Below are 12,101 nucleotides of genomic sequence, written 5' to 3'. Positions count from 1 at the left end.
ACTCTGGCATCTTATAGAGAAAAGGAGGGGTCCTCTTCAGGTGAAATTGACTGGTCTCTCACCCCCAAGATCAAACCAGTCAACTAGAAGGCTGGAATTTTTAAGCCTAGAATGTTACAAGTTTAGAAGTTTCCCAATATGCAGGTTTCATTGTAGGGTCAAAGCAGAAAGGAGAGATATAGGACCAGGAAGGAAAAAGAGGCATAACTAGAGTTTTATAGTTTTTTGCTAAAATACAATATATGTTATTTTTTTGAATTATACATTTAGAGCTAATGGGGACCTAGCAGTCATCTAATCCAACCCCTTCATTTTACAGGTGGGGAAACTGAGACCCAAAGAAATTAAATTACTTTTTCAAGATAATAATAAAGCTACTAAATTGTAGAGTGGGGATTGATAACCTAATTCCTTGACCTCCAAATCCAGTGTTCTTTCCACTGTACTATGCTGTAGTTCTTCCTCTCAAGGGCAGGGAGTTAATAGTTGCCAATATTAATGCTTTATATAACATTTTGTGTTGCCATCTTTCTGAAGAAAATTGAAGAGACAAATAGCCTTATCTACAACAAAATTGCAGTTATTAGAGAAGAGCGACGCTTCGGGAGCGGAGAATTCCTCTTTTGCAGCTCTTTGGAAGTGGACGCTTTCCTCGTGAGCTCTTCAAGGCAAGAATCGTTCTATACTTCTGGGTTTACGTTCCAGTTTGAGTCCCTGAGTTTAACCGAAACAGAAAGCAGTAGTAAGGAACAAGCCAAAAAACAAAGCATCATGGATGTGACAACCCAGCACAATAACAGGCGAAAATATTCCAAACCAGCAGCTGTTCGCTGCCATGGCTGACACTTTTCTGGAACACATGTGTCGCCTGGACATCGATTCAGAGCCCCCTAATGCCCGAAACACTAGTATCATCTGTACTATTGGCCCAGCCTCCCGAGAAGTGGGGAGATTGAAAGAGATGATTAAAGCTGGAATGAACATGGCTCGTTTAAACTTCTCCCATGGATCGCATGAGTACCATGCAGAAACTATCAAAAATGTGCGAACAGCTACAGAAAGCTTTGCTTCTGACCCCACCTTTTACCGGCCTGTGGCTATAGCTTTGGACACCAAAGGACCAGAGATCCGTACTGGGCTCATCAAGGGTAGTGGTACTGCTGAAGTGGAGCTGAAGAAGGGTAACCCTCTGAAGATCACCTTGGATGATAACTACATGGACAAATGTGATGAGAATGTTCTGTGGGTAGACTACAAAAACATTTGCAGAGTGGTGGACGTAGGTGGCAAAATCTATGTGGATGATGGGCTCATTTCTCTCCTTGTGAAGGAGAAAGGTGAGGGTTATCTTTTGACTGAGGTAGAGAATGGTGGAAGTCTGGGCAGCAAGAAGGGTGTGAACCTTCCTGGAGCAGCTGTAGACTTGCCTGCTGTATCTGAGAAGGATATCCAAGATCTCAAGTTTGGATTAGAACAAGACGTGGATATGGTGTTTGCATCTTTCATCCGAAAGGCAGATGATGTTCATGCAGTCAGAAAGATCCTGGGAGAGAAAGGAAAACACATCAAGATCATAAGCAAGATTGAGAACCACAAAGGGGTCCGAAGATTTGATGAGATCCTGGAAGCTAGTGATGGCATCATGGTTGCTCGAGGGGACCTGGGTATCGAGATCCCTGCAGAAAAAGTCTTCCTTGCTCAGAAGATGATGATTAGGAGATGTAATCGAGTTGGGAAACCTGTTATTTGTGCCACTCAGATGTTAGAGAGCATGATTAAGAAGCCACGTCCCACTCGGGCTGAAGGCAGTGATGTAGCCAATGCTGTCCTGGATGGAGCTGATTGTATCATGCTGTCTGGAGAGACTGCCAAAGGAGACTATCCAGTAGAAGCTGTGCAGATGCAGCACTTGATTGCCCGAGAGGCAGAGGCTGCCATCTATCACACGCAGTTGTTTGAGGAGCTTCGACGCCTGACTCCCATGACCAAGGATCCCACTGAATCTGCTGCTGCGGGTGCCGTAGAGGCTTCCTTCAAGTGTTGCAGTGGGGCCATTATCGTCCTCACCAAGTCTGGAAGGTCTGCCCATCTGGTAGCCAGGTACCGTCCTCGGGCCATTATCATTGCTGTTACCCGTAGCCCTGTGGCTGCTCGCCAGGCTCATCTGTTCCGAGGCGTGTTTCCTGTGCTATGCAAGGATCCAGTTAATGACTCATGGGCTGAAGATGTGGACCTTAGGGTTAACTTTGGCATGAATGTTGGCAAAGCTCACGGCATTTTAAAGAAAGGTGATGTGGTCATCGTGCTTAATGGTTGGCGTCCAGGTCCAGGCTTCACCAACACCATGCACGTACTGCCAGTGCCATAAGGGGCATTTGAAGACTTTGGAACTCCAGCACCCTACTTTCCCACCCCTGCCTGCATCATCCATTAGATCTGCAGCTGGTTATGGTGTTGTCCATTCCTAGCTATTAGTGGCTTTAGGTGGCTAAACACCAAAAAAAAGAAAAAAAAAAGAGAAAAAAGAAAAAAAGAAAAAAAAAGTTTAAAAGTTTCTTCTTATAGAAACTATATTAGAACTACCTTCCATCCTTCCCACCTAGAAATCTTGGTATCAGTTAGCACATCCCTTTGGTGGGTAAGGTAGAGCAACTGTGGCTTAGCTTGGGGTACCTACAGGTCATTTCTGACATGGGGGGATTAAAGTAACATGTCAGTATTGTGTTTTAAGTTGGTCAAGACATGCTTCATGCACACAAAGTAGGCAGCAACCATAGTTCCCTGTCGAGCACAAGTCCTCAATGTGTACTGGCCTTCTACATCTTCCTGGCCAGAGGAACCACCCTCCCTTTGACCACCCACCTCTTATGTAAACGAAAGTGTCTTGGTCTTACATACTTATGTTTTAAAAAAAAGCTGAATTCAGCTACTAAAAACTCAACACGTTTTGGTGAATGTGATATTTAGCACTGGTGTCCTCTTAAGGCACTTCTATCTTGGTGGGTGGAAGAAACTTCTAGACATAAGCCACTCTTCTCCCCACCCTCCACCCCCAAGTCAGAGTGAGAGGGATGACCCTAAAACCAAAAGAGAATTCCATCTTGAGAAGAGTCCCCATGGTTCTAGTGATACACTCCTTGCCACTACCCAGTCCTCAGCCCTCTCACATTGTGAGTCTTGTGTTCCTCCAATATTTCTCTTCTGTTGCCAGTCTGAAAGAAAACCTACACTCCTATTGTGCTGTATTTGGCTGTAGAGTACATCATTTGTCAATAAACACAAGCTGAAACATTGAAAAAAAAATTGCAGTTATTATTTTGGATTCTTATCTCAGCATTAAACTTTGCACTTCTTTGTCACAATCATGATATTCTACATACAGTAGATATTTTGTTAATGTTTCCAGAATTTGAGGTTTCTAACCTAAATATTTCAGATGAGTTATTTCCTGTAAGATTTGGTTTGTAGCTTTCCAGCCTTTAGGCCATATGATTTCCCCAAAAGATAAGAGGAGAATAACAGAAAGGTGTACTAGTCAAGCTTGATGGAAATTAGTAGTGGGTGGCTAAGCCACTGGCTAAAACAGTCGGCCAGGATCTGCTGGCCCTTTAAGTCAAGGTAGGAGGTAGCTCAAAGGAAGCTCTCTGGAAATCAAGAAGAGAGCAATATAGAAATGGAACTGAGCCCTTTAGAAAGAATTGTTCCTTCCTCTGGGGAAGAAATTTCTCTCATCTCTCCCTCTCTTCATCAGTCATAATGATGTCTTGAAATATAGTTACTCATCTAGAAGGTATCACCCAGCAGGGAATAGGCCTAATGAGTCAAGTCACAAGAGGGCAAGAACTTTTGTGAGTTAATAGTCTTGGACATCAAGAGTTGATCTTCAGAGAAGAATAAGCCCACAAGTAACCCAGATGAGTAACCTTCCTAGAAGAAACATTACACCATGGAAGAGTAGCATTAAGACAATATAAAAATAGTAAGAGGCCAGATTTGAATCTAGTACTTCCTATTTCCAGGCTTGACTTTCTGTCCACTGAGCCACCTAGATGCCCTTTGCCTCAGATACTTGTTAGCTGTGTGAACCTGAGTAAGACAATAAACTCCATTTGCCTCAGTTTCCTTATCTGCAAAATGAACTGGAGAAGAAAATGGCAAGCCACTCCAGGATCTATGCCAAGAAAACCCTAAGTGGGGCAATGAGGAGTCAGACACAACTGAAAAATGAATGAACAACAAATTACAATTACACATTTCTAGTCTAAGCCTTCTATGAGTTTTGAAAAATGTTAGCTGATATAGCTGTAGCAACTTCTATCCACCTCAGTTGAAGACCTCAATTTCTTGTGAAATTGGTTTCTTTTAAAAGATGACTTGAATGAACCATGCTTTTGGTCTGAGGAGTGATTTAAATGAACTATGCTTTTGGTCTAAAGAGTCCTCCTTTTGCTTATTGGAAACTTAATTGATCACTAAGCCCTTCCTCAATCCCAAAAGGTATCAGGGATTCAGAGTTTGGTTTGAGGAAAGAACGTGAATAGGTAACAGTAGATCTACTATGAAAAAGGATTCTTTGGGATCAAAATTATGAAGTTTCTGTGGAGAACTTTTGATAAATGAGATTGATTAATAAATTTGAGAGCCCCAACTCAGTGTCTACTGGGCTATAGTAATTTATATATACTAAACTTTGTGAATTTTAACTACTGGCTAGGTGAATATTCTCATTAGTTTCCAGTTCTTTGCCACTACAAAAAGAGCTACTATAGGGGGCAGCTGGGTTGAGCTCAGTGGATTGAGAGCCAAGTCTAGAGATAGGAGGTCCTAGCTTTAAATTTGGTCTCAGATACTTCCTAGTTGTGTGACCCTGGGCAAGTCACTTAACCTCCATTGCCTAGCCCTTGCCACTCTTCTGCCTTGGAGCCAATACACAATATTGACTCTAAGACGGAAAGTAAGGATTTAAAAAAAAAAAAAGCTACCGTAAATATTTTTGCACATAATGGTCCTTTTTTTTCTTTCTTTGATCTCTTTGAGGTATAAGTCTAGTAGTGGAATCCCTGAGTCAAAGGGCCTGTACAATTTCCATCCAGAATGGATGACCTTTTGTTCTTTTTATCATATTTATTTTAATTTCTGGAAATAACCTTTCCATTTCTCCCATACTGACCCCTTCCCCATGTAACAAAGAAAAACAATTAAAAACATCCAACATAGTAATCTTTTGACAGTAATAGATAACTATTTTGTCTATATTAGTTTAATGTTAATTTTTTTTAAGAAAAATTTTTTTCCATGGTTACATGATTCATGTTCTTGCTTTTTCTCCCCCCACCTCAACCCCCCCCCATAGCCGATGCGCATTTCCACTGGTTTATGTGTCATCAAGACCTATTTCCATATTATTGATAGTTGTACTAGGGTGGTCATTAAGAGTCTACATCCCAAATCGTTTCTGCATCAACCCATGTGTTCAGGCAGTTTTTCTTCTGTGTTTCCTCTCCTGTAGTTCTTCCTCTGAATGTGGGTAGTGTTCTTTTCCATAAATCCCTCAGAATTATCCTGGGACATTGCATTGGTACTAGTACAGAAGTCCATTACATTCGATTTTACTACAGTGTATTGGTCTCTGTGTACAATGTTCTTCTGGCTCTGTTCCTTTCACTCTGCATCAATTCCTGGAGGTCTTTCCAGTTCATATGGAATTCTTCCAGTTTATTATTCCTTTGAGCACAATAGTATTCCATCACCAGCATATACTACAATTTGTTCAGCCATTCCCCAGTTGATGGGCATACCCTCGTTTTCATGGGAAAATATTCTAAAAAAAAGTAAATAAGGTAATGTGAAAATTAAAAAAAAAAGACTGAACAAAACTGTATAAAGTGGTAATACTGCATCAAAAAAAGGCATTGAGGTAGTGGCAGAAACAGTACTAGACTCAAAGTCAAGACATGAGTTCCAAGCCTTGTTCTGCCACTCATTTTCTCTGGACCTCAAGTTCCTTCATCTGTAAAGTGGAGATAATATTAATATCACAGCATTGAACATTAGGCAGATCCATATGTAGAGGTCTAGTCTTTTCCTTTCATTAATTTTTTTTAAATTTTTTTACAGATGAAGAAACTGAGGCCCAGCAAGCTGAACTGACTTTCCCAAGGTTACCCAGGTAGTAAGTAGCAGAGCCGGGATGTGAATGCAAGTCTTTTTCACTCGAAATTCAGTACTGCCTCCTATTTCACTATGTTGTGAGAAAAACGTATGGTAAACTGAGGAGTACTATATAAATGAGAGTTGTTGCTATTATTAGGGAAGATTTTGATATAAGAAGGTTGGACTTTTCTTATAGTTACAGTAGGGCATATATTACAACTTGCATTGCAGATATTACAACTTGCATTGCAGATACTTGATAATGTATTCTGATTCAGGTGAGGTCATCACCTGGCTTTTTTAGGTTATCACCTAGGTCTTTATTTTAGGGAATTTTAGCAATAGATTTATAATTGTTTTTCTTTTAATAGTAAGCTTATAATTGTTTACTAGTGACTGTATAATTATTTCTACAGCAACCAGTGATCTCATTAGTTAGAGGATTGTGACTTCACACAGGGAATATAGCAGCAGCTGGAACAGACAGACTTAGATAGTCTTTGATAGCCTATTATCATGCAGATCTCCCTCATAGTCTTTAAAAACAGAGAAAGAGGTATAGAAACAGCATTATTCCTTAGGAAAATGAAGAGTACAGAATGGTTTTTTTAAGACTTTTGTGGTCTTAGGGCCTAAGCTTATCTCTCTTAAACAACTGAGTGATAGAACAGTGATTCTGATAGATCTGTATTTAGCTGCAAGCTACAAAGGCTATATTGAAATGGGTAATGTATTTAAGGAGCACCTCTTCTGGCTTGCCTTTATGCGATTATCCCTAGGCTTTAAGCTGTCAGTTAAATTCCATACTAACCGTGGAGCCTGTAGCATGACAACTGCTCCACCTACTATGAAGGGCATTGAGCTTTGCATTGGACTACTATAGTTTCAAGCGTGATTATCTTTATAAGTGATCTCCTTATGCTTTGGGAAGTTTTTCATTTTTAAAAAACTTTTTGAACCAAAAAAATTGGAAGGTATATTTGGGATAATCTCTGGAAGTAAAGATTATTTTGGTTTTTAGTAATTTTATCTGCCAAGTTACTACTTTAAAATGTCCAGAGGATGAAATCTACAAAAGGAATCTGATCTCACTCTTAAAACAAAAAATCCTAAACTTTCATATTGCTCAGTCATAGCAATATTGCTGTATTCCCACCTCATTCCAACCAATTCTGCCCCCATGAAGGACATTTTCCTGATGGCATTGATGAGATTTTCAGAGAGTCTAATAGCCTTCTACTTTTTAAAATTTCTTCTGGGGAAAAAATAAGTTTATTATTTTTAGAGTATGTATAATGTCTAATCTGTACCACAACAAAACTAAACCTGTCACTGACCTAAGAAGAAGTAATAGCTAAAGTTAGCTTGATAGAGTTAACAAAACAAGGACCAGTAAAAATTTACCACTATTACATCATGTGTCCACTGATTTCATATGTTTGCTTGTCATTGGTGAGTATTTTGTTCATTTTTTGTTATTGTTGATTGGTTGGTTCTGGAAACTGACAAGGCTTCTAGGAACACTGACTTCCAACCAGTGTCTAAAATTCAACTCTGGCTTCAGGACAGAGGACAGGTACACTTCTAAAGACCTACTTTGCTCCCTCTGTTGACCAGGTAGGATAAATGGGTGTAGTCTTAAAAGTTAGTAGTTCCAGTTGGGTTTGCCACCCTTCTCTACATTGTTTTACATTACTGAAATTCCAAAGATGGAATGATATTTGAAAGTGAAATGAATAATTGATCTAAGGACAATAATATAGCTCAGTATTCTTGTGCTACTTTTTATGTGACTCAAAATAGCTACATTTCTTTTTTGGTTAGGTCTAGTCTTAAGAAGCAAACAATAAGCTCTCCTCTTCCTTGTGCTTTTCTTCTGTAGAGAAGAAAAGCAACAAGATCATTAAATCCTTATATCCAAGTTATATGTCTTCCCATTAACTCTCAGGAGCCAACTGTGGGTGGTAGGTAATCTGTTAATCTCTTTTTATTTCCTCAAATTACCACAACCTCTGTGCTTTGATTTCTGACTGAGGTCTATGAATCATTCTTATACAGTACTTTTTCCCTATATTAAAAATATAATTATATAACTAAGAATTTCTTTTAAGAATTTGGTTTATAAAAAAAAAAGAATTTGGTTTACAAAAGATTAAGGCAAAAAGGACTAGGGAACAAATTAAGTGTAGAGTTCAAAGTTTAATTCATCAAACTGCTGCTATGGCCAAAGTCAACTGGTCTTTCACTGTTGCATTTCAGCAGCACGACTGCCACCATGATTTCTCTTATTTGAAGTTGTGTCATCTTCAAGAATGTTATATCAGGGCAGCTGGATAGCTCAGTGGATTGAGAGTCAGGCCTAGAGACGAGAGGTCCTAGGTTCAAATCTGGCTTCAGACACTTCCCAGCTATGTGACCCTGGGCAAGTCACTTGACCCCCATTGCCCACCCTTCCACGTAGGAGTCAATACATAGAAGTTAAGGGTTTAAAAAAAATGTTATACCAATTTATCCTACCCGCCTTCAATAACCTGAGAATGCAGAACAGAGAAATAAGAAGCTGAAAGTCCTGCTGTTTAGTAATACTTAGTATGCTTAAAATCAGCAAATGAATTGAGTTTTTAGTTGTGCAGAAAGAAATAGTCTGTGCTCTTCTGACTAATTCTAGAAAAACATGATAAAAATGTTATGTAAATAAATATACAAAATGGAAATCAATAAATTTTGACAGTGAGCAGTTGTTTTACTTCACGTGTTTTGTGACGATAACCTTGAGTGTGCTCTATTGTCCATAGCATAGATGTTATAGAATGTCAGAACTGCCTGGGATCCATTGACCTAATCTAATCCTATCATTCATTTCACAGAGGCAAAAAAATTAGGCTCAGAGAGGGCTGAGGAGAGCTCAAATGCTTTATACTTTAGACTTAAGTAAATTGGCCATGATCAAATCTTCTCAAGAAAAAATTAAACACATGCTCTCTGAATGTGCATTCAGTAAGCCTATAGTGTTTTATCCCCAAACACATACCTAATTAATGCTAAGTTGAGTGCCCATAGCCTTTGTTTCATGTTCTTTTTACTATACAATTACCTCTGCATCATGGTCATTAACTTTATCTTAGGCTGATAGGGAAATATTTAAGTAGTTTAGTAGGACTGAGTCAAAAATAATTATAATTTTGTTTTGTCAGTTATAAAATTACTTAGTAATACATTTACCATTTATTTTTGCATCACAATAAAATATATATTCTACCCTGCTATTAAAGCCTTCCTTGTAGCAAAGAAAAATAGTTAAGGAAAACTAGTTGATACTATAGTCATGTCTGACAATACATGCAACAATTTGACACCAATAGTCCTCTACTTCATTCCAATAGATTGAAGATAAATCAATCTCATCATAGCTAGCATTTATCCTAATGCTTTACAAATATTATCTCATTTGATCTCATAAAAACCTTAAGAGTTTAGTGCTATTATTATCCCCATTTTACAGGTGAGGAAACCAAGGCAGAGAGAGGATAAATGATTTGCCTACTGTCAGTTTTTCCTTTCTAGGACCATTTGTTATTTCTTATGACATTACAATATTTCATGACATTCACTTACTACACTTTTTTTACTACACTTTTTCACTTATTTTTATGGCACATACCTTTTGCTGTCACAAAAATTGCTGCTTTGGCTACTTTGCTCTATATTCAGACTTCCTTTTCTGTCATTTATTTCCTTAAGGAATATGTTCACTAGTAGTAGTTGGTCTTAATTAAAGAATGTTTTCATAGAATTCCCAAGATTCATGAAACCAATTTACAGCTTTCCCAATAGTATATTGGTGCCCCTTTTTAAAATATAGCTCTTCCAGCATATCTTTTGTCATCTTTGTCAATTTGCCAAGTATGAGGGGTATTTTATTTGCATTTTTCATATTAATTTGGAACTGTTTTCATAAAATTGTTGATAATTTTTAAGAGAGTTTTAAATCTTATCTATTTGTGTTAATCTATATTTCTTGGATAACTAGTCTTTTTATTACCAGAGATATTTAATGCAAATATTTTCCCATTTATTGGTTTCTCTTTTTTATAATAACTGCATTGATTTTATTTGTGCAAAAGCTTTTAGAAATTTTGTGAGTTTGAAAAAACCATTTCTGTGCCTTATTTGGTTAAGAATGTTTCCCTTAGGCATGACTATGGGAAATACATTTTCCTCTTTTTTTTTTTTTTTAATTTTAAACCCTTAACTTCTATGTATTGACTTATAGGTGGAAGATTGGTAAGGGTAGGCAATGGGGGTCAAGTGACTTGCCCAGGGTTACACAGCTGAGAAGTGTCTGAGGCCGGATTTGAACCTAAGACCTCCTGTCTCTAGGCCTAGCTCTCAATCCACTGAGCTACCCAGCTGCCCCCCCCCTTTTTTTTTTAATGGTAGCCATTTGGAACTTGTTACAGTATGTGGTGTAATGTGCTGATTTAAGCCTTTTTTTCTGAGTGACCAATTAACTTTAAACCACTATTAGGTGCCTTTCCTGTAGGATTAACTCTTTTTGTACCATATATATATATATATATATCTTGCATGTATATAACCCTTCAATTATTTCAGCCTTTATTTTTGTCAAAAAATATTTTTTACCAGCTGTGTGACCTGACCACCCCCATTGCCTACCCTTACCAATCTTCCACCTATAAGTCAATACACAGAAGTTAAGGGTTTAAAATTAAAAAAAATATATTTTTTAATTTTAAAAGCATTTTGAATTTATATTGGTAACCTAATTCAGATATTTTATGCATTTCATAGTTATTTTAATGATATTTCTCTATCATTTCTTCCTAATTTTTGTTATTGCTAACTTTTTCAAAGCTATTGTTCTATTTCTTTGATTCCCTAAAATTTTATATGTGAACCATCATGTCATGTGCAAAAGGGGATAATTTTATTTCCTCTTTGCCCACTGTATATACTTCAATATCTTTCTTTTGGTCTATTGCTATCATTAACATTTTTTGAAATGTGTCAATGAATAATCTGGGAAAGGAGAAGGGCAGCCTTACTTTACCCTATATTTACTGGACATATATTATTTCTACATTACAAAAGATAACTTTTACACCTATGCTTTATTATCATATTAAAAAACTGTTCTGTGCCTTTGCTTTTCAGTGGTTTCATCATAAATAAGTGGAGTTTTATATTTCAGCATATTTTAATATAGTTACATTGATTAGTCTGTTTTTATGCAATTAAGTTTGCTGATTGCTTTCATTTTGAACCATCTTTGCTTCCTTGATATAAATCCAGGTTGACTACGAACGATTTTTTAAAATATACCTAGCCATAATTTTTTTGCCAAATTTTTATTTAAAAAACGTGTATCACTATTAGTGATATATTGGTTTTTAGTTTTTCTGTTCACTTCTTTACCTCAGGATCTCCTGTCCCTAATTATTTTGCCCTATCCCTGTGGTTCAAAGTTTTTATCTATGTCCCATCCCCCTCCAACCTTTTAACCTGAGTTACATACATCTGGTTTTTGTTTGTTTCTTTGTTTTTTAAACTCTTACCTTCTGCCTTAGTACCAATTTTAATCAAGGCAGAAGAGTGGCAAGTGTTAGGAAACTTGACCAGGGACACATACTCAGGAAGTGTCTGAGGTTAAATTTGAACCTAGGTCTTCCCAACTCCATGCATGGTGCTCTATCTACTGTGCTACCTAGCTGCCCCAGTTACTTGCATTCATTTGTGACCCCATTCCCAAGAAATATCCCTTTACTTTACCCTCCCCCCTTCTTTATTCCTACACTTTCTAGTCTATTCTGAATTCTCTTCCATTCATGTTCTCCCATTTACATATTCCTTCATTATTCTCCTGTGTCCTTCTTGGAAAGTAGGACTTCTAGAGGATAAAAGTTTTGGCTTATTCTTCTTTTCCTCTG

At 37.6% G+C, this 12,101-nt stretch overlaps 1 protein-coding gene across 1 annotated transcript; it reads left to right on the top strand.

The window, feature by feature from the left end:
* The first annotated feature begins 498 nt into the window (after positions 1–498).
* Positions 499–3,293, top strand: LOC123246406 (pyruvate kinase PKM-like). The gene is given in 2 exon segments (XM_044675309.1): positions 499–779; positions 781–3,293. Coding segments are annotated over 2 exon segments (1,869 nt in total). The 3' UTR covers positions 2,369–3,293.
* Positions 3,294–12,101: the final 8,808 nt, after the last annotated feature.

Source organism: Gracilinanus agilis, chromosome 4 (assembly GCF_016433145.1).
Source record: "Gracilinanus agilis isolate LMUSP501 chromosome 4, AgileGrace, whole genome shotgun sequence".
In the NCBI taxonomy this organism is placed as follows: domain Eukaryota; kingdom Metazoa; phylum Chordata; class Mammalia; order Didelphimorphia; family Didelphidae; genus Gracilinanus; species Gracilinanus agilis.
This window is presented reverse-complemented; position numbering and strand designations above follow the sequence as displayed.